This window comes from Pseudonaja textilis, chromosome 1, assembly GCF_049901715.1.
Source record: "Pseudonaja textilis isolate UNSWEBS1 chromosome 1, rPseTex1.2, whole genome shotgun sequence".
NCBI lineage: Eukaryota > Metazoa > Chordata > Lepidosauria > Squamata > Elapidae > Pseudonaja > Pseudonaja textilis.
The window spans coordinates 121,910,722-121,934,730 of NC_141990.1; the positions used below are offsets into that span (position 1 = coordinate 121,910,722).

At 38.8% G+C, this 24,009-nt stretch overlaps 1 protein-coding gene across 9 annotated transcripts in view; it reads left to right on the forward strand.

The window, feature by feature from the left end:
- The window catches only part of KHDRBS2 (KH RNA binding domain containing, signal transduction associated 2), a 462,416-nt gene that overhangs the window by 384,891 nt on the left and 53,516 nt on the right, over window positions 1-24,009 (forward strand). For 7 of the 9 annotated variants that reach the window (XR_015740011.1, XR_015740010.1, XR_015740012.1 and 4 more), the window contains exons 7-8: window positions 7,715-7,797; window positions 23,732-23,790. Coding sequence is in view for 3 of the 9 variants with exons in the window: in XM_026695174.2 (XP_026550959.1) it covers window positions 7,715-7,797; window positions 23,732-23,790 (142 nt within the window). In the remaining 6 variants the exon portion in view is untranslated. The remainder of the gene's footprint in view (window positions 1-7,714; window positions 7,798-23,731; window positions 23,791-24,009) is intronic. The other 2 variants (XR_015740016.1, XM_087915923.1) reach the window with 1 other exon arrangement.

Consider the following 24,009-nt stretch of genomic DNA (forward strand, 5'->3'; position numbering starts at 1 on the left):
TTTTACAGGAGTTCCTTGAATTTCAGCTGCTGATTGGGCAGAGAGCTCAGCAGCTTGGGCTTCCTACACGGCTAAAGCTAGGTTTAAGTCCTTTTTTGCTAGCAAACGTCTTTGAAGCCTAAGGTCTCTAACCTCACAGACGATCTGGTCTAATAACATGTCTTCTAGGTAGTCTCTGAAACCACACTGTAAGGCAGCTGTCCTCAGAGCTGCCACATACTCATTAATTGACTCTCCCTCAGCCTGTTTTCTGGTTTGGAAAGCATATCTCCTGGCTATCTGGGATGGCTTAGGTGAGTAGTGGTTGGAGAGGATCTCTTGGAGTTCATCCCACGGAATGCCCCTGATAGCGCGAGGAGCAACTAGTGCTGTAGCGGTGTCAAAAACCGCAGCCCCACAGTAGCTGAGGAAATAGGATTTTTTCCTGTGCTCAGCAGCATCTGCTAAACCGATGGCATAGAGGAAGTAGCTGAAACGGTTTTTGTATGAGTCCCACGTTTCCTCGGCTGGCTTGAATGGCGGGAATGTCGGATTGGCATTCATTTTGGAAACGGCAGGGCTCGTCCCTTCAGTCTTGATTCAAAATTCGCGCTCTTAGAAGAGCGCTTGTGGCTGCGCTTATCAGGCGGTGTCTGTCTCTCCGGCTACGGAGGCTTTTTGAATTTCGCGCCCTTTGTGAGCGCCGGCGGCTGCGGCTTCAGCGCCCGTGACTTCGCTCTAGTGACTACAGCTCAAACCCGGAGGCTTTTTGAATTTCGCGCTCTTTGTGAGCACCGGCAGCTTCAGCGCCCGTGGCTCGCTCTATGTGGCTTCAGCTCTTCGGAATCGCACTACTGGTAGCCTCTGATCGCATCCCGCCCTCGTCACCAGTGTTGTAGAGTGGCAGAGGAACGAGGCTGAACCAGAGTGAAACGTAAAAGGCTTTATTGCAATGAATAAAGGGTTGCCGCGTCTGCCTTCTCGCTAGGCAGGCTAGCTGGCGGCAACTGAGCTGGCACTGCTCGACAGCCGCCTTTTATAGCCGGCTGTCAAATGGCGCCAGCCAATGGGAGCAGCTGGTGCTCCCGCTCAAACAGCGGACCTGGTTGGGGACTCCAACCAGCCCCAAAGACATAACACCTCCCATGTTGGAGCGCCCATAGCTTCTGAAGGCAAACCATTCCACTGGTTAATGGCACTTTAAAACATCTCCACAATTTACCAAAATGAAAGAATTCCTCTTCACTGCAAAGCTTCTAAGGGCAGGCAACCAAACAATGCTTCCAGCTATCGTGCTGACCTCCGTGTAAAGAGCATTAGACCTAGCATGTCTAGGTCTTCTTCCAGCTCAGGGGTTTTAAACTCAATTTCATTGAGGGTTGTGTTCATCAGGGTTGTGTTTCACCTCAGGGGGGCAGGGGTGGACATGGGGGCATGGCCAGCTTGACGTCACTCATCAAGGCTCCAGTTTTGGCTGCAGGGGCCTCCTGCAGCCCCCTGCCAGTGAAAACAGAGCCCTCCCAAGCTCCATTTTCAATGGCAGAGGCACCATGGGCCAATCTTTCACTATTTTCAGGCCAGGCCTGAGGACCAGTTCTAAGCACCCTGTGGGACACCCCTGTTCTAGCTGCTTGGAAGGAGTCGGTCCCTAGAGCAACTACTACAATCCCTGATAAAATGCATTAACAAGCAGTGCCAACAATTCCAGCAAGTATTTTGTTTTCCAATGAGAATACTACATATATGAAAATCAGAAGGTATGATTTTATTTCCTGTCCATTTTCAACTCAATGGAGATAAGGTTTTCCCTTAAAACACCTGCTGATATTGGGAACAAGAACCATCCTACCTGTTCTTAACCATTAGCCAACACATGCTCAGGCTGAAGGATTGCATAGGATTCTTCTGACTTTAAGAAATGATCAAATTTGCTTACTTTGTAATGTTATATCTTGGTAAACATTTATTGTTCCTTCTAAGGTAAGCTAGAATCCAAAATCTTAGAGCAGGAGTTCGCAATTTTGGGAAACTTTAAGACATATGGACTTCAACTCCCATAATTCTTGGAGTTGAAGTCCATGCATCTTAAAGTTGTCAAGATTGGGAACCCCTGCCTTAGAGGATCTGTTGATTAGCATTGCAAAATGGCCCAGTTTTCCAATTCACTTTCAGCTGTAGGACGATGGAGTATTTACTAGTAACTGAGGCTGGTTTTGCAGAAGATTTGATATAGGAGCCTTGCAATCTTTCTCTCCCTCACTGGATAATGAAAACATTTATAGATGATCAACGAGGTGCTTGACCCTCTAATGATAGCAGATAAAAGAAAGCCATGCAAGAATTTGATACTTTTATAGTCAGTCTAACACAATATAGGTATTTCATTTTGTTGGTATGATTTCCTATAATGGAATTAAGTAGATTCAGGCTGCAAACCAATACAGCCTGCCTGGCTGTAAAAAAATAGCTCAGCCTAACAATTAAACAATTTCAATATGCTCAGTTTCTTATTTTTTCCAAACTGCAGACAGTTCTTTCCTATGTCTGCATTAATCCTGTGTTCTTTGAAGTATGTGCAATGCAGGTTTGTGCACATTTCTATAGTGTGCACTTTCTATGTGTTTACTGGTAAAGTAACTTTGCTTTCCAACTCTCACATGCATTTTTAAAAACTTGCTTGCTGTGATATCATGCTTCATTCATTCTTTGTTTCATTTCTTCAAAAGCAGTTTTGTTTGTTTGCTAAAATCTGCCTGGATGAAATCATTGCATACACTGCATTAAGAAGAGCTTTCAGATAAGAACCAAACCACTATCTCCAAAAGAAGCAAAGTGCCACAACTTCCTGCCTCAGCAGGGGTTTGAATTAGAAGACCACCAAGGTCCCTTCCAACTCTGTTTTTCTGTTTTGTTCAGCTGCACCACCATATAGGACAGGGGTGCCAAACTCAAGGCCCATGGGCCGGATCCAGCCTACTGGGTGTTTAGATCTGGAAACAGCAAAGGAACGGCCCATGAGCCTTGAGAAGAAAAGGGAGGGAGGGAGGGAGGGAGGAAGGAAGGAAGGAAGGAAGGAAGGAAGGAAGGAAGGAAGGAAGGAAGGAGATTATAATGAGAGGGAGGGAAGTCCTGCCTTAGCACTTGGCCACCACAGGTGCCCCTGACATGAGTGATGTCAAACTGGCCACACCCACCCCAGCCCCCCAAGGTCAAACACAACCCTGATGCGGCTCTCAATGAAATCGAGTTTGACATCCCTGATATAGGGGGAAATCATCACTTCAATGCACTCTGAAGAGACACCTGGCTCAATTCTCCATCAGAATGAACAGCCTCTTTGAAAATCTCTGCAAAGCTTTCTGTAGGTGCCGGGCTTATGATAAGGAATAGATGACACTGGTGTCACTATGCATCTGTACAGGTTGCATTTCTCACAAGGGGAGATCCCCATGAAATTATTTATTGTCAGTTACAGTCCCATTCCAACAAGCTCTTGTTAAATGCAGCTGATTGATCAGAGGATGACAGAAGATGATGCATATGTTGATTTATTGGGGAGGTAACGTCCGAACTAAAACTTAAGAATTCTATGTAGTGTATTTAATAATTTTTGAGGCTGTTAAGTATAGAACAAAGTCCTTTCAAGTGAGGTACCAACTGATTTACTAAAACCTAGGGATGCTGAACTATTTCATTTGAACCTTATTTCAGAGTAAACCAACCTGGTCCATATTAATAATCCCAGTACATACTGAAAAACGGTTTTTAATTTTTCCTAGTTTTTAAATTGTCCTTCTCATCTCAAAACATAAATATACAATTCAAAATCTATGATAAAAACATATTAGTATAAAATAGTTTTTAAAATAAACATCTAAGAAAATATGTACAAAATAAATGTTTAGGAATTCATTGAGAGATATTTCATTTTTTTAAAAAAATGCAGATTAAAACAGAAAGCAGACAGATTGCACTTAATGAAAGAACATCTGTAAAGTGAATAAACTGCTTTTGCCTTCCATTCTGAAACCATCTGCCCTAATTAGGAAGTTACCATAGTTAAAAAAGCAGCAATAGGTAGAAGCATGTTTAGCAAATATAGATTTATCATTTTTTGGTTTCATGTTTTATGTTTGCCTGTCTACATAATTTTCTAACTAACAAATATACATGAGACAACTAATATAAACCTGAAGAGGAAATTCCCAAGCTATTTTAAAAAACTCCTCTAGTTTTGATTTCTGCAATCAAAACAAGTTATAGCAGTAGACCAGAAAGCTTTGTAAAGATAATCTTAAGATTCCAGTTTCTTCCATCTGACTTTACAGTTTTAAATTGCTGGTCTTCTTTGCAAAGCAATATTATTGTGTTTTTGACCCACTGTTCTTCTGTTTTTGATTTCTAAATTTTATTTTCTCTAAGCTTTTAATTCTTCTGGCATGTTTTACAGTTATTTACTCCATAGTAGCAGCATGTTCCAGAAGAGGCATCTAGTGATCAGTCCCTTTGCCAGAATGTGCTCAGATGCAGAGCATGCATTCATATTGCTTTTGATATTTGCACTCGAAAATTATCCATTTTAATATAATCTGGGTAAAGTGAAAAATGGTTGAGGAGTATAAATTTAAGTGTTGCTGCTTTGTCAATTGCCAAATATGAAGATAATACTGGTGCGATTAACATACCAGGAAAAAATCCAATTTGTGATGATGCAGTTCCTTGGAGTTGTTCTTAGCAGTGCATTCTTATGGTTGCACTCAAGCTATGACTGCATTCTCATAGCTGTTGGACTTTAGACATGAATCTTATTTGTAATTACTGTGGCTTGCAGAAGTAGGTACTCAAAATTAAATATATAATAGTAATAGGAGATTCTCTTTCCGTGCCAAAGCTATTCTGAAAAAGAGTTTAATTTTCTTGACCTTTTGAGTGTGCTTCTCTTCCAATGCTTTTTGCAAAATACCATGGAATGTTCTTGTCTGTTCAAATGTCATAAAATATTTCTCAGTAAAAAAGGTAAACAAGATACTCCCCAAAAAAAGAAAAGAAAACAGAAAACCCACAGAGGTTAAACAGTTAGCTCTTAAATGTATTTTGAAAAGTAGCTTGCCTAATGTTAATTCATTTGAAAGATATCCCTTTTTTAATCCTGCATTTATTTGTCAGATTAACTTTCCTGAACATGCAATATTTGGAACTTCATAAAAGATAGATAGATAGATAGATAGATAGATAGATAGATAGATAGATAGATAGATAGATAGATAGATGGATGGATGGATGGATGGATGGATGATGGATGGATGTTAGAGCAATGTGAGACATGGGTTCAAATTTTTGTGGATTCCTATTTTATTTATAGGAGTGTTGAGTTGTTTCATTCAGATTTTTAGGTTTTTCAATTGGGTTAGAACAAATAACCCAGTTTAATCTGATTTGACTCAGAAAGTCAGTTTGATTCAGAAGCATAAACATCAGATTGAATTTCTGAACTGCAGCTTTGACCAGTGAAGAGCTTGGAAGAGATTTTCCTAAGGGCCCAATCTTTTTTACTGGAAAACTCCTTTTTTTAGTTAATTCATGAGTTCACCTATTTCATAATGTTTCATACTGTTAGAAGATGTGATTTTTAAGCAACCCTATCTTCTAAAATCAACATTGAGAGTCATTCTTGGAAATTTTGCAGAATTAGAAGCCAAAGCAGCTCATTTGCATGACCCACCTGACTACTGATAGGCTTTATGATTTTATCCAAGCACTTATAGTGTATCTTTCCAATGATTAGTTGGGCAGAAGAAATTAGAATCAACATAAGTTAAGAACACATTTGGCACAATATTTACTGGTGGCTCTCTCTGTACGAAAATGGAAGGAAGGAAAAGAAAGACACAGAGGCAGAGAGAAAAATATGTTTTATATGCCACTAATAAGCTTCTTAGTGATATAATGAGGCAATGCATTCTTGTAATCATCTAGTCATTTTTTTAAGCTATTATTTCACCCACCACTATTTAGAAATGCATTTATATGCTGAACTCCAGGGGAAAAAAATTGTAGCCTTCATTAACATTTTCCTAGGATATACAATAAATTGCTCTTCAGCCTTACTAGCAGCATACCTAACAGCCAAAGACTGAGATAACAGCACTGCATCAGAAAAGCTATATGTGCTGGCCATCATTTGCACACCTACTGTAGGTCAATAGCAGTTTCTGATGGGCCAACATTAGATGATAGATCATGCTGGTAGAAATCGTAAAGCAACCATAAAGCAAGAAACAGGGTGGAGGTGAGATGAAGAAAAGGAATTCCTCACATTTGTCTAATGGAGATTCACAATCATCCAGATCATGGTTTTCCCAAAGATGTTTTTCCAAACTTTTTTCTTTGAAAATATTTAGCTTCTCAGCAAAGAAGCTGAAGATGCTACTTGGATTAGAAGCAAATCATTTTCAAAGAAAAAATAATCAAGAAAGCACAGTTGCCATTTAGAAAAGCACCTTTTGAGACATTCTTCATTTTTCTACAGCACAAAAAAAAAAAAACTCAGATCCAACAGGGTAACCAGTTCTTGGTTTTCTAAGGGGTCGTGATCATTTTAAGGCAAAAAAAAAACAGCAGCCTAGCTTTCCGCTATGATTCTCTTCAGACCACTGTTGTACATAACCTGATCAAAATAATGGTGGAAGACTTTTGTAACCAGCTGTGTATACTAGTGGTCTACTTTTGTGAGTTTACTGTCCATTCCATGCTGACCCCATATAGTAGGTCAGCTCTAATTGCAACACGTCTACCTTTCTTTCATTTATATAACTTTCAACCTTAAATATTCCAAATATTCCTTTGTTACCATATGGTTCTGGGCTCCCTTCATTAGAGTTTACTTTTAGCCATATATCCTCATTTTGCCTAGTGTCAGCCTCTATCGCTTTACCCGGAATCAATTTTCCTTTCTCTGCCAGAGTCATATTGTGTTTCTTTGCTGTTAGATAGTGCCAAGTTATTTCCAGCCCACCTCTTTCATACTGTTAGATAGTGCCAAGTTCACAAACAATCTGTTTAGAATTTGGGATGGGCATTCTTTGCAGTAAAGGTTGCTAACCCATTTATCTTCATCACTTTATGTTTTATTGTATTCCAAAACAACAAACTTAAGTGGCATTTTTGAGACCCCTATTTCAAGTTGCTTGGCATGATTAGCCTCCTCATAGAGATGGCTTACTTGATTGTTTCACCTTTATGCAGTTGAAAAATAGTGCAAATTACATGTTGTTCTAGGCCATACTTTGACCAAGGGAACTCAATTTTTATCAGTCTTGTCAAGACAGTGGCACCAAACTATTTCTGTAGTAATTTCAACCTGATTGGCACGCTTATGATGCTTTGGATTAGGCCACTGAATCAAATTAGAGGTTTCCGAATTCTGCTAGTAGAAAATTAATAATCCAGCTTTTCAAAGTCTTGAACACTTCCCCAAATTCTGCATTACAGCACTGATGAGTCTCAATAACAGAGTCAAAAGTGAAGGTAACTATCTTTTCTGACTGGAAATTGTGAGAAAAACTCTGCTCCGGGAATGCTTTGACTGGAAGGACCACAAGCATTCAAATTTGTTTTTTTTTTTGAAGATATGTTAATTTGCATGAATATAATACTTAAATATTAAGATTTTATTACAGGTGTCAATCTGTTAATGGATCAGCCTTCTAAATTAGATCTTTTATTTCCCTTATAGGGATACGATGATAGATATGGGGGTGAATATGATGAGCCAAGTTATGAAGCCTATGATAACAGCTATACTACACAAACACAGAAGTAAGTACTAATTTTAATGACAAACTGCCCCTGGGTTTCTGAAAATTTTTAACTCTTCATTCCATCACAGGTTATTGCTGGAACAACATCTTGACATATCTCAGTTCTTACAATATGTTTTTCAACAATATTAAAATTATTACATTTCATGGTGCAATGACAGTCAAAATGGAAGTGAATTACTTTTTCCCAAAGACCAAGCCAAAGGAGAAGGCTTCTTGTAAATGGGCTACCATTTCTGCCCAAATGCAGTCTCTCATTTTTGCTTAAATCTCTTCCAGATAGATGACTATAATGCAGCAAATATAGCTATGAGAAGAACAACACAAACAAAAACAAAAGTAACCTATAACATTATAGTAGGCAATCATATTTTATTGCTTTTGTTTATAATTTTTAATAAGCCAATTTGGTCAAGCCATTAAGGCACCAGGCTAGAAAGCAAGAGACAGATGTGAATTGAAATCCCAATCTCAGTTGGGCGAACTTGAGCCAGTCCTTCTCTCCCAGCCAATCTATCTCACAGGATTGTTGTGGTTCCCCAGAAAGAGGAAGGTGCGTTGAATATGTGCAGCACTTTGAATTATTTGTAAAAAGAATAAAGGCAGGATATGAATTAGATAAATAAGTAATAAAGTTTGAATTTGTAACGAATTATTGATGTAAGAGGCAGGCTAAGACATGCAAGATTGTACAAAAAATTTCACTCCCAGGCCCATGAAAACTATATACATTGGAAACCAGGAACAGAATTAGGTTCAGTAACACCATGGGAATCTTGTAAGACCAGAGGCTCAGGATGGCTTACATAAGAAAGACTCTGAACAAAAACTTGGGATGCAAGATGGTATAAAGAAGCAGAACTCAAGAACTGATAAGGCATTCAGCAGAAAGGAATTTGTGGCTCAACAAAAGTGATGCGTTTGCTACTGAAGAAGATAACTGAGTCTTTCAAGGCAAGGTATATTAGAAGGTGCCTAGCACTGAAAGGGCAAATCATTGTTTTGTATGTTCTGCAATGGGTTGTGAGAATAACCTTGAAAGACAGGAGGAAGAACCCCACCCTAGGCAACAGTTTGGTAAACAAAATTGGAGCCCAAACAGAAATGTAAGTTGAGACAGCATCTCACAATTGATTGTCCCTTAGTTCTCTGGTACATACAGGTCAGGAAGTGGGAAAATGCCTTTCAGACTTGCAAGATTCAATAGCCTTGCAAGAAAAGTAGTTTTACTATTCATAGACTTTGGTCTCCTGCTCTGGACTGCTTCAAAAGCTGCCATCAGTCTTGCATGTCTCAAGCTCTCTTTCTAGAGAGGTGGAGGATCCCATTTTGGCTTATAGAGATGGCCTGTCATCCTAGAGCAGGGGTGTCTAACTCAATTTCATTGAAGGCCGCATCAACATTTTGTTTGACCTCAGGGGGCCAGGGTGGGCATGGGCAGTTTGTCACTTGTGCTGGGGGCACCTGTGATGGCCCAAGTGCTCTGCCAGCAAAAATGGGCTCCTGAGCTCTGTTTCCAGCTGTGACAGCCTCCTGCAACCCCTCTGCCAGCGAGAACAGAGCTTGCAAGGATCGCTTGCAGCTCTCCTGAGCTTCATTTTCTCTGGCAGAGGCACCACGGAGAACCTTCAATGTTTTCAGGGTGCCCCTGCATGCCAGATCTAAGCTCCCCATGGGCTGGATCCAGCCCATGGGCCTTGAGTTTGAGATCCCTGTACTAGGATATACCACTATCCTGGGGTGGGATTCAAATTTTTTAACAACCGGTTCTGTGGGCATGGCTTAGGTAGTGAGTGTGGCTTGGTGGACATGGCTTGGTGGTTATTGGCTGGGTGTGGCCAACTCAATATCACTTACATCGAGGCACGCATCTCCTTGCCTGGCCTCTAATGACTGGCTTCTCATGACTGTGAGGATGCTGCAACAATCGTCAGTGTGAAAAATGGTCATAAGTCACTTTTTCCAGTGCCATTGTAACTTTAACTGGTCACTCCATACAAGCAAAGTACCAGCAAAGGAGGGGAAAAAAAACTCCAGAGAAGTTCCTGAGACAGGAATTCTAGTTCTGCCAAGAATGTAATAAGGGTTAACGGAGAGGCAGTTTCTGTAAGCAACACCAGAATATTTCTTTCCTGCCTTCCTTACAGGATTAGGCCAGTAATTTCTTCTAACAACTGGTTCTCCAAACTGCTTAGAATGTTAACAACCGGTTCTAGCAAATAGGAGTGAACTGGTAGAATCCCATCCCTGCCACTATCTTTTGAACACCTTGTTGTAATGTTATTCCAACTGTTGCATTACATTGCTATTTTTCTTTGCAAGCACAAGTATATTAATCCTACTTCCTCTTATAAAAGAGTCACCCAAATTCTTTTATTTGCTATCCTTCTCATCATGGGCAATGTTTGTTTTATTATTACATTTGTACATTATTTTTCCTGTAGAAAATTCAGAGTTTGTACTTGTGGCCTCTCCTCATTTCCCAACCAAAGCCTTGAGGAGTGTTAGGCTTAACAAATAGTGCCTTGCCACAAATGGGTCACACAGATTTGGAGTGGTAGGGAGACAAAACATTGTATGACTTTAAGATAGACTTCACTTTGGAAGAGTTGCCCCATCTGCCTAGAAAAATATTGGAGGCTGGAATGGTAGGCATCATGCTGAGGGGAAGAGGAAGAGGAGGTCTGTGATGACCCAGGGCATGGCACAAAGGCAACACAGTCAAATAAGCAAGAAATGTCCCTTTAATACTTCCAACTTTGGCCCCAGTGTCCAACTTACCTTCAGCTGGAGAAAAAACTCTCCCAAGAACAGTCTTTAAATGGAGGAAATTCAATCTGAAAAAAAAAGTGCATACAAACTGTAAATAAAAATCCACACAAACCACACTGCAGTAATTAACTTGACTGGGCAGGAGAAGGAATTGCAGCCTTGAAAGTCCAGCAAAACACACATGGTTGGGAAGACGCCAGGAACCCAGATAAACCTCAATGATACCAGATAATTCACGATTTGCTCCCAACAACTTTGCTGTGCACAGCTTCCCTTGTTAAACACCATGTTCCCAGCTGCAGCTAATGAAAGAAATCAGGACCCTTTTATGACTGCCTATACAAGTAGTCCTCAAGATACAACTACAACTGAGCCCCAAATTTATGTTGCTAATTGAGACAGTTGTCATGTGAATTTTGCCCCTTTTTATGATGTTTCTTGCCATAGTTGTTAAGTGAATCACTGTAGTTGTTAAATGAGTAGCCCAATTGTTATGTGAATCTGGCTCCCTGTTGACTTTGATGGTCAGAAGGCCACAAAAGGTGATCCCATGATCCCGGGACACTGCAACTGTCATAAATATGAACCAGTTGCCAACTGTCTGAATTTTGATTATGTGACCATGGGAATAATGCAACAGTCATAAGTGGGAAAATGGACATAAGTCACTTTTTCAGTGCTGTTATAACTTTGATTGGTGACTGAATGAATGATTGTAAGTCGAGGACTATCTGTATCCACAATAGGAGGCATTTTATGGGAGAATCCACATCCTTCCAGCTTGAAATGTGCCTGCTAACTGCCAATGTTTTTCAAAAACTGATTAAAAGTAAGACAAGATTTCAGCTATAAATAGCAATAGCACTTAGACTTCACAGTGCTTTTACAGCCCTCTCTAAGCAGTTTACAGAGTCAGCCTATTGACCCACCCACCCCAACAATCTGGGTCTTCATTTTACCAACCTCAGAAGGATAGGAGGCTGAGTCAACTCTGAACTGTTGAGAATTCAACTGCTAGCTTTGGGCAGAATCAGCCTGCAATACTGCAATCTAACCATTGCGCCACCACAGCTCTTTTAAATTTCAAACTTGTGAGAAATCCTTGTTTCTCCAAGCAAAGCAAGATGAATCGTAACAGACTTACATAGGCAGGTGTTCAAAAATATACCAAGTGTAAGTCATTATCCATTGTTCAGAAAGGCCTGAGTTCAAAGCAAAGAAGCCAGCAGATTCTATAATCACCATCATGGGCATTTTGCTAACTCCTATCCAACTCCTCAGGAATTCACATAAATATGATGCCGGAGTGGCTGGAGAAAGAATTACAGACCAGGTGTGAGACCTGTATCCTACTACAAAATGTATTTTGCCTCCGTGAATGCATAAATCTTCTGGAAGGGTGTAATGTTGGCTGCTGATTTTCACACATAATATGAGAGAAAGGAGCCAAGAGCTGATAGACGGGAGAATCTAACTATTTGTAGCATTTAGGAAAAATGACTACATTAGGCAATGTCCATGTGCAAAGCAGATTGGAGATCGTTTTGAACAAAGAAATAAAGAGGGGCTTGTTGCTTTGTTAAAAGTAAAATATCTATCCATCAAAAAAAGATGTAGGATGGTTTCCCAGTATCATGGGGACAATTGTCAGTTATTGAAATCACAAATTAATAACTATGTAATAGCTTGCTGTAGAATCCTCGCAGTAATATTCTCCGTAAAACCGAATCACATTGATTCAATAATTCAGCTTTATTGGAAGGCACAAGACAGCAGCCAACCATTGAAATTGAATTTACAATCAGATATTGAGTTTGAGGGATTTGCCTCCCCAGTTATATTATTTCCATCCTGTTATTATGTGTGTGTTGTTTGTTAGATGATTGCAGTGCAGGAACTCCAGTGCTTAAGAAGTTTAACACCTTCACCGAGGCAATAGGAATCCCTCGCAGTTTGTTCATTTAGCGTCCATCCAAATCAGAACAGAATCAGTTCTGCTACCAAATTAAGTGTGAGGCAAGTAGGTGAGTAGAGTTTCAGCAGGCATGATTCTTTTTCCTTTGCTGCCAGAACTACGGCACTATTTTTAAAATTTATTTGATATTTATATAATTGTTTTCAATTTCCTTGGAATTTGTTTTGTTTTTATTTTTTAAAGAGAGAGAGAAAGAGAGAGACAATCAGTTAAAAAAAATGTTGCACGGTAATAATTGGAGCACAGTCAGGAGATATCCAGATAATCTGTAAACAGAAATTATAGGAGTGTATAGTGGCAAAATAGGAGTCCGGTGTAATTTTTCTGACAAATGAATTTAATCAAAGGGTACAAGCTTTTATAGGGTGCAGCTCATATATCAGATGCATATAGTGGCTATTCTGATGTAAGATTTAAATTGAGGCGCAGAGGGAAATGGCTTGTAGGATGAGGGAAAAAGTAAGATAGATGCTAATGCAGATGCAAATTACACGTGAGTCAAAAATGAATGCTCTTCCAAGTTATGATTAGCTAGAGAACGGATCTTCCCCATGATGGATGGATGGATTCAGTTCCAATTGAGATGTATAATTACTGGTAGTTTTTGTTTAGTGACAACAATTGAGATTGGCAACTCAGCTGTTAAGGGAAACAGTCACTAAGTGAAACTGTGGCAGTGCACAAAATATTACTTCAGCTTTCCTTTGCTTTACAGACCTACAAAAATGTGAGGGTTGATCATAAAGTTACTTTTTTATCACTGCCATAATTGCGCAGTTGCTAAACATGGCAGTCGCTAAAGGAGATCTGCCTTTACCCTCTTTCAGTAGTGTCTATCCCTGCCAGGAAGATGCATTACACAGGCAACCAAGAGTATTCATTAGAACAAGGACTATCCAACCTTGGCAACTTTAAGACTTGTGGACTTCAACTCCCAGAATTCCCCAGCCAGCCATGCTGGGAGTTGAAGTCCACAAGTCTTAAAAATTGCCAAGATTGGACAGCTCTAGAATTAGAAGGTCACATTGTTATATACCAGGGTTCATTTGGCTTTCAATTTTTACTGATGGACAGAAATATGGTTGGGAGATGAGAACAGGGGAAGAGACAGGGATTGCTGTGGGACCACCAATTGGAATGGATTTGTTGGAGTCCTGACACAGTGCATTTTTGTACATAGAAATATCTCCAGCCCAAATTGTAAACCAAAAATTGATTTTGTCTTCATTTTTTCCTTTAATTTTTTTATGTAATTCTCTTACATGCTATAAAACATGCCAAGGTGGTCTCTGAGATTTATTGTCTAGATGAAGATTGTATCTTCCTGTGAGCTTTGATTCTAGGAGCAACAGATAATGCTTCCATGTTTCACTGTGACAGATTACAGCCCATCTACTTTGTTGCATACAAAAAAGAATAATGGAATTCTGCCTAGAGTGCTAGGCATTAAAACAAAAAAGGACCTGACTTGATATACAAAATCAACACTTTTTATTTTTCTCAATTTTTGTTATCAAGTATTGTCTCGTATGAGAGGAAGTCAATATGCATTATGGAGGTGATGAGATCTCTCACTAAGTTAAAATTCTAAATAATTTTTAATGTATTTATTTTTTGCTTCAGAATTCTAGCTGTCTTTCTATTGGCTTCAATGCATTGTCTTGTGAACAGCTGTGTATGAAACACATAGCTAATTGGGCTTTGGTAGGGCTCCAGAGAGGCTTGTTAATTTCTTGTATTCATCAGCAACCTCAAGGCAAAAAGCATCAGAGTGGCTGGATGATATAAAATCTGGTTTATAATAAACGCCCACAATATCATTTAATAAAGAGAGTTCATATGATGACCTTGCCATACTTAAATCAGCTAATGGATGTCTTCAGGTTTGGTACTGATAAAGGTGAATATTTTAGCTCAGGGTTGAAATAAGGGGTCCCTGGTGCTCTCTGAGCTTGGTTGTTTTCTTGCAGATGTGTCATTACCCAAACTAGATAATATCATCAATATGTACTGTAGCACTGATGATGTTACCTAGTTTGGGTAATGAACTGTCTGCAAGAAAACAACCAAGGACCATTCAAATCTGGTTCAATCAGATTTCTTTCTCAAACAGAGGACCTGATTCTATCCAGTGTCCAGCACTGGACAGACTAGCATGTGGGACATAAATGTTTTCAAGATGTGAGTGTGTTCTTGATCTCATTTCCTGTAGTCCTGTTTTAGAGCTACAGTAATTCTTCACACAATCACCAGAAAGAAAAGGGCTCGGAAGAGTTAGGTCAAACCAAAGCACTCCCACTTCCAAAAATAGTATATTTTATACAGTTGCTCTATGGTTGATCCAAGTGTCTCGACAGGATCAACCTGTGCAACCTACTGCTTCTCTTAGAAGACACCATAGAATCACTTCAAAAGCAACAAACATCATGTCCATGTGTGTAATTCTGAAGCATCAAGTCAAGGAGATTAGAGATGTTCTATGAGCTATGCAACGGCTGCTAATACCATGGTTATACTTATTCCATAAATTAGTTTCATAAATTAGTTAAACTTTAGCCAAATCTTTTAATATTAAAAATGACAAAATTAATGGAAGAGTTGTGGAGGTATGTTATAGTCTTTGTTACTGATTATTGTGGGGAGTCAAACTGATTCAATGAATGACCACCATAACAAATAGAAATTTATTTATTTTTTTAGCATGGTACAGCATAGAAAGGGGGTCTTTCAGGTTTTAGTTGGCATGAAGTTATAAAAGTTCACTGACACCAGAGAGGACAAAATCACAATTGGAAACTGGGTTAAAACTTCCAAGATGAACTTCATGAAAGGCTTAAAATTAGTTATTAATATGGATAGCACAGTTGTAGCATTTTGAGATTTGCCTTCAGAGCTATTTGCGTGCACATAACAGTTTTAAAAGAATAGTATTCATATCTGTGCCAGTAATGCCATGCAGTTGCTCAAAAAAAATGTTCATTAAGCTGTAGCACTAGAAGCATAATGTGCAAATTAGTGGGAAAGAATCATTCTTCTCCATTCCATAGTCATTGTACCATATCTGGAGTATTACCTCTCATTTTGGACACCACATTTCATCCTTGTGTTCAGAGAAGCAAATAATACAACCATCCTGGAAGGAAAGACTTAAAATAGAGAGTAGGCTTAGGAGAAGCTTAAGGGACAGCCATTTTTTTTTCCAGGGCCCTACATAGTATGGAGTGACAAAGTTGCCCTTCCCAATAGTAAACTGCTAATGACATCAGCATCCACCAGTGCTGCTTTTTTCTAGAGATCCTCTGAACACATATCAAATATTAGCACATTGATCAAATCTGACATCTAGAACAAAAGGCAGTAATTCCAAGGTGGCATGGGATGGAGAGAAATTGCTTTTTTCTCCACCATTTTGGGGTTCATATTGATACTTGTCTAAGATTTCTATAATATATAATATTTTCTCCTGAGGCTATTGAATGAATCAAATTAGCAAGCCTAAAAAGCTGGCAGGTTTCGGAGAGATTCATGTATGGCGTTCATCATCCAAAACTCTTTTGAAATGCCAATTTATATATATATTTAAATTCGATGATCAGAACTACAAGCAAGTATGCTATCTCTGAAGAAATTAAAGTTTCTTTCCCCTATGTCATAGAAGATTTCTTTCCATTATAGATCTCCAATATTTTATATGACAGCCTCGATAATAGAGTGTCTCAGGTTCTATTCAGTTCTTCTTCCATGTCTCCACTTTAGGCTTTTTATATACAGATGGGCTAATCACATCTCCATTTAAAGTGGTTTTAATATGCATGTATTTATATCCACTTTTTGATTTAGTGCACATGGTACATTAGGTCTGCGTGAAGCTGAGATTTGGAGAGGCTTCAATTGAATCTCCCCTTCAAATTGAGGCGTCAAAGTGAAACAGGTGCTTTTGAATTGCTTTGGAGCATTTCAAAAATTATTCAGTTGGTCTTCTGGTTGTTTTCTGGCTTTGCAGCCTCGAGCAGTGTGTGCTTTTCTCTCCATATATTTAAAAAAAAAAAACAGGAGGAGGAAGAGGAGTGAAAAGCTACTTGATGTTAATATGCTAGTGAATTTTACTGCCTCCACATTGTCTCTGCAAATCCTGACTACAGGTAGTCTTCAACTTACAACAGTTCATTTAGTGACTGTTCAAATTACACCGGCACTGAAAAAGGTGACATATGACTGTTTTCCACACTTATGACCATTGCGGCATTCCCATGGTCATGGGATCAAAATTCAGAAGCTTGGCAACTGATTCATATTTATGACATATGTCCTGTTCATGAGCCCCACTCAACAGCCTACTTGTGAAGAGAAACCCCTTTTTATTTAGAAAGGAAGGAATACATAAAGCTCCAGGTCACACATCCTTAGGTGATTCACAAGCTGTAGCAGTCTCTGAGTTCCCCACAGGGAACCTCAATCCCCAACACAAAGAGTCCTGATCAACCTGGGTAGTGGCAAAAAAATCCTGGCGAGGAATCTGCTGGAGGGGACTCTTCTGGAGCATGAATGGTTGTCTCTGACACCATTCCTCCTTATATCTCAGCCAAGGAGGGGCTTGTTAACATCTCCTTCTTTTCCTGGATAGCTGGTCCACTCCTGTGTTGCTTTCCTCTCTGCACTCCTCTGCGCATATGCGCTTCTGGGACAGGCCCCAGCTGTTCCTCCCCCTCGCTCAGCTCAGACCCTGAAAACAGATGTCTCTCTGCCTGAGGGTGAGTACATGGGCCCTGCTCTGCATCTGGCTCTGAGACCTCCTGCTCCTCGGAGCCTTCTGCAGGCCCCGATGATAACCCAGGAACCTCCTCTGGCAGTCAACGAACCACAACATGTCCTGGGGGATCATATGATCCCCTTTTACGACCTTCTGCCAAGCAAAGTCAATGGGGTAGCCAGATTCACTTAACAACCATGTTACTAAATTAACAGCTGAACTGATTCGCTTAACAAATGTGGCAAGAGGTCATAAAATAGGGCAAAATTCATTTAAATTTTGGACTCGGTTGTGTCTGTAAGTCGAGGACTGCCTATGTTTGTCTCTTTCAGGGACTGTAGTTTGTTTTTCATCCTTCTGCTAGAATTAATGTTTAGACAGGTATTTTGGTGGGTGAGATTGAGAGAGATGGAAACTTAGATTTACCGTGCGGCCCTTCACTCTTCCTTAGGTAAACCCTTTCCTTTTCTTTTTTTATTTATCGTTTCTTAACTGTCTCTTTCCCTGACTTTTAGTTTTTATGTACAGTTTGTCTTCTGGCTTTCATCTCTTTCATCTGCTACCCCCACTTTCATTCATTCTACTCCCCTGTCAAAAAAATTTTTTAAAAAAAAATCTTCAGTGTTGCTTTTGCTACATGTCTGTTTCTATCTCATCTTGTATTGAATCCATTTTGCTACATGAGTGGATCTGAGATAGAATAGCAGAGACCTTTATTTCTTCTATCCTTAAAGAAAAAGAAAATGGCAGGAAAAGTAAATGCTGGCAGACAGTATAGGAATTAGCAGACTTCCTTTTGTTAAGCAAACATTCATCTAGTAAAATGAAGTCATGGATGGTGATGATGGTGATGATGATGATCGTATATCATAGTAGTAACTGAACAGAATACCAGACTTGGAAGGGATCTTGGAGGTCTTCTAGTCCAACCCCCTGCTTAAGCAGGAAACCCTATATCATTTCAAACAAATGGCTGTCCAATCTCTTCTTAAAAACCTCCAGTGATGTAGCAACCACAACTTCTTGGAGGTGAGTCGTTCCACTGATTGATTGTTCTCACTGTCAGGAAATTTCTCCTTAGTTCTAATAATAATAGAAATAGTAATAATAGAGTAATTGTTCCTACTTATCATTTTCGTAATATCTAAGAACATAATTAGCTGCTATGGAAAAATAAGAGAGAAATACTTAACCAATGAAAGGGAGAAAAAAGCAGATGGGTGACATTAACAGTTTTGTTCTGTGCTTCTTTTTCACACATTAGAACAGTGATGTAAGCTTAGCCCCAAATCTACTAAACAATAGACTGCTTTTTTTTTTCTCTTTGGGTAAACAATAGTAGATTTTCAATGCAATTACCCATTTGCCCAAAGGGATCACACCTGAGATCCTTAACCTAAGAATATAAACACTATTTAGAACAATATACTCTCCTGGATTACATCCCTGGCTATCCAGTCCAGCAGTTTGTCTCATAGTGGTCAACCAACCAACACAAGGACATCTACAAATCTCCCAACAGATGACCTTCAAAGGTAGTCACACTGCCATCCAGACGTTGATTCCCATGGTGTTCATGAATTGATCCAGCCCTTTTTTGAAGCCATCCAAACTGGTAGCCACCACCACAACTCATGGCAGGGAATTCCAAGCCATATTTCCTTTTGTTTGTGTTTTTGGTCTCAGTATCAGTTTCATAGAGTGACTTGTATTTCTTGTAGTCTAGGAAGGAGAAAATAACTTCCGTGTGCACTTTATCCATACCAAGAATAATTTTGTATGTCTCAAACATGTCCCCTCCTCATTCACCTCATTTCTAAACCAGGGAACTCCAAGCTTGGCAATTTTAATAGCTTGGCTGACTGAGGAATTCTGAGAGTTAAAATCCATAAGTCTTAAAGTTGCCAAGTTTGGAGATTCCTGGTTTAGAAAGGAGGTGAATGAAGGAAGACATTTAATTCAGTTTTTATAAACTAAAATAAGCCCCCATTGCAATCAACTTTCTTCAGAAAGAAACTGTTTCAACATCATCTGTTGCCCTGCTCTTAATCTCCTCTAATTCATTCTAACTATATCCGTTTTTAGGTGTGGTGGCCGAAACTTCACACAATGTTCCAGATGCAGCATTGATTAATATAAAGGGATTATATTGGCATCTTTCTAAAATTCTTTGGACACGTGTCCAGAGAAAAGTGCTTGGCAGTGTGCAGAGATACAAACACAGCAGTTGTCTGTAATTTTTACTCTGAAGTGTCTATCTATTGAATCTGAATGTTACACAGCTCTAGTTTATAATTCTAAAGGCTTGGTTATGGTTATCCATTGGTGAGTGAAAGATCATTTACGCCTGCATTGCTTTGACAGAGTAGAAATCATGGGCTACATTTATTCATTAATACACGGGGTCCACATCAGTGGTGGAATTCAAATATTGTTGCCACCAGTTCGGTGGGCGTGGCTTGGTGGGTGCGCTTTGCATGTGTGCACACACTTTGCATGCACATGCGCGCCAAATGTGCACTTTGTGCATGCGCAAAGACGTTTGTGCAGGTGCAGAGGCATTCTAACTTGCCTCCTGCAAGCCTGCACAATCCCGGTCACTTCAGCAGCTGACACGAGGCACTATTCTGTGCCGCACAAAGCAGCTGCGCTTTAAATTCAGTGGATAAAGGTGAGTATGGGAGCCCGGGCAGGCTGGTGGGCCCAACAGCAGAGCCATTAGAGCAGCGAAGAGAACTGGTTCGGTCTCTGCTGCTCATTGCTCCTACCAGCTCTCCAGAACCAGGCAGAACCGGTCGAATACCACCACTGCTGTGATAATATGAATTAATCATGCTCTTCAAACAGAAATTAATAAGACAATCCACCATCGTTTTTGTTAAAATGAGACTCCTCAACAAAGGTTAGCCAAGGAGATTAGTACCATCATACATAATTATTGTGCAAAACCTTTCTTTCAGATGACATATTTTAATAAAAATTTGACATACGGTATGTTCATATATATTCTTTATGCTGTTCACATCTTGGCTATGCAATCTATGTGAGCCTCAGAAAAAGAGTAAGATGGGGTAAACAAAATAACAGAATAACAGAGTTGGAAGGGACCTTGGAGGTCTTATAGCCCTATCCTTCTAGCTCTCTAACTCTCTGCTCAAGTGGGAGACCTTAGCCCATTTTAAACAAATGGCTGTCCTGTCTCCTCTTAAATGCCTCCAGGGTTGGAACAAAGAAATGAAAGAGGGAACCATGAAAAAGAAGGAAAAAGAAAAGGAAACCTAACAAAATCCAACTTACACCAACACCATTCACTTTGTGTCTCTACACTTTTCTGTTTTTGCTCCTGTCATTTCCATATTCCTAAATGTTTTCATTTCATGGAAAATGCATGTTTTCTTTTGCAGTTGTTCTACATTCTGTCTCATTTCTTTCTTTTATTCCTTTTTCTTTCATACCCATTTTTTCAGTGCCCACACTTGACAAAAATCCAAAAGTTGTATTCCATATTCACAACCTCTCATCATCCCGGTGCCATTTATTGAATCTTTCAATCTTTTATCATAAATATCAAGTCAATTATGTGTATCAATGAATAGATTTATGCTTAGACCATGTATTTAAAAAACTCTTTTTCTAAGTAGATATTCACTAAACAGTCACCATTCTTACTTTAAAAAAAAAAATCACCTTTTCTAATTAGATACTGACTTAACATTCACCATTCTTATTTATTCTTGTGTCTCCAAATGATCAGTCATATTTTTGTTCTCTCTTGTCTTATCATCATCCATCCCTTCCTGTCACCAAGCAGAATAACTTTTGTCCCCAGATCATATTTATTTAAAATGTTCTCCCTTTTTTTTCTCAAAAATTCATCTTCAGTTCTTTCATTAATACTGTTCACTGGAGCTTAACATGTAACAATCACCAGCTATGAATAGCTATTCTACCGCAAACTCCCAACAATCTTGACTCCAATTTACACCTTCTGGAATATATTTAATCCTTCCTTCTAATTAAATCCATACCGGTAGGAGACAGGGTGGCAGAACTGGGGGCAGAGTCAAAAGGGGAATCAGCCTAGAGTCTCTAAATAGCCATAAGCAGACTATGTTAACCCCTTTTGAATTCCGTTGACCCTTATCTAATGTCAAAATGGAGCCAACCATTAATTGAGTAGATTCCTATGCATAAGTATAAGTAATAATAAATGAGTTTAATCAGAACTTCACATGTGGTCCTGGTCTTTCACATCTAACAATACTATTCAATTTCTTATATATTCAGTCATTTAATGTGTAATTCAAGCTCTTATAATGTACTATTCTTACATTCCAAGTCACAGTCTTCCATATGACAATTAGGGGAAAAAATGGAAGTCAGTGTTTTTCTGAAATCAAACAATCCATACATATCTTGAAAGTATAAAATAATAAATGCAACTAGAAAGAAAATAACAGATATCACTAAGGCATAATGATTAAGAACCAGAAACTAGGAGACTGTGAATTCTAGTTTTGCATTAGATACAAAGTCAACTGTTTGACTTTGGACCAGTCACTGTCTCGCAGCCCCAGGAAGGAGGCAATGGCAAACTACTTCTGAAGAACCTTGCCAAGAAAACTGGATGGACTAGTCCAGACACTCATCAGGAGATAACATTGACTGGAAAACATTAAAAGAATGCAGTTGTACTATCAATTTTTTGTATGTTTTTGTTATTGGATTTTTATCCTGCCTTTTTCAATATCTGGTCATCTCAAGGTAACTACCATACCTAATTCTCCTGCCTCCTATTTTCCCCACAACAACCATCTTGTGAGGTAGATTGTGCTGAGAGAGAACGACTAACCCATAGTCACACAGCTGGTTTCATTGCCTAAGGAAGGCCTAGAAGTCATTGTCACCTGGTTTCTACGCCAGCACCTTCACTGTTACACCAAACTGACTCTGATATTGCTAGCATTTTTCTCACACACATTAATAAAAGTTAAAGGTAATTTAAATCCATGTTGGGATTTGAATCGTATACTAGAGCCACATATTTTCCATCAGGTTAATGATGGGGGCCACTGGTTTTAAAATAATTCTAAATCTAATCTAAAACAGAGTCACCCTTTCAAGCCATTTCTTCTAGTATGTACGTAGTTCAACATGTATAACTTGAGTTAACCTATTATCAACTACATAAAAAGTGATTATGATTTCGTGGTGTTTCTATAAAGAAATCCCTATGAGTAGTTATGAAAAGTTACATGTTATGATTTACTGAATTGTGCTATCTTGCTGAGATATGTTAATCAGACTGGGTTTTTTTTCAGAACACAAAACATTTGCAGTGTATATGTATGGACAACAATATCTGTTTTCCCAATCAAAGCAAAGAATAGCAACAAGACTCAAAATACTATACAATTACAATTGTAGCATTTTATTTTAATTGTAATTACTCAATAAATAATAGTGATTCAGGAAGCTTTGCATACAAATAAAGCCAGATAGATTAGGCATTTGTTTCAGAAAACAAAATACAATCTAATGTAATGAACATTAAATTTTGCTTATGATAGTTTCTGTTACTAACATGACCTTGTGTAAAAGGCAGGCCTCACAAATTCATGAATACTACATAACAGAAAGGAAGAATGATGGCATATTACTCTTACTAGAGATAAGGGATCCTACTGTGAAAACTGTTTTTTCTGCTATTTTTGATTCTCTTTAGTGATGCTTACAATCTTTCCAACATTATTAAAATGTAAGATTTGTATTCCCAAATTGTCCTTTGTGCTGCTAACACATTTGCCATGTCGTGGTGCTCAGATTTCTTCTACAATTTTTATTGGGAAAAATTTATTAGGAAGTTATAGGATGATGATGGCAATGAATTTTAAATCCTTCCAGTCTTTTACAGCTTGGAATCTAATGTGACTTTTTCCCCATGGTGCCTGAAAAAAAAAATCACTTGTAGCATGTAAATGTTCCAAGATCTTCAAGGTCACATTTTACACCAGAAAGATGCACACCTCTAGATATTGTAACTGAGTTGTTCAAATCTGCAATTGATTTTTTTAGTTCAGGGTAATGGAGAATGAGAAAAAAAAAACTGATTACATAAATAATGTCCTGGCAAACTGAAAGTGAAGGTACAGAATGAATACTCCACATGTTTCCCTTGAAATCTTCAAAGCATCATTGCTATAAGATTTGTTTTTATTTAAGAGACAAAGAGGGACAATGGAACAGGCTGTGTTTTGTGTTCACTTATTTTTTTAAAATTCAGTTTTCTCTCTCAGAATATAGTTAATGATTCGCCATCGTAGCTTTTATAAAAGGAGTGAGGGAGAAAAATAACAAGTTTAGTTAATGTTTTGTTTCAATTGAGCCATTTTCCTTTTGCAATAACTTTTTACTCGCTGTCTAAATCTATTGCAGTCTGCCTGAATATTATGACTATGGTCATGGAACAAGTGAAGATGCCTATGACAGCTATGGTAAGGCTTGATCTATTTTTGGTAAATGTGTGAAATCAGAAAAGCAATCATTCAGTGACAATCCAAAATTACTTGTACGTTCTCTCTTCCTGCTTTCCCAGAGGGCAGGCTAAACTGATTTATGTCATTCTGAAGTAACATGTAACTTGTGGAATTGAGGTCACAAAACCAGACAAATCCGTTTTGTTCAGAGGTTTCCAATGACATTAATCACAGGAG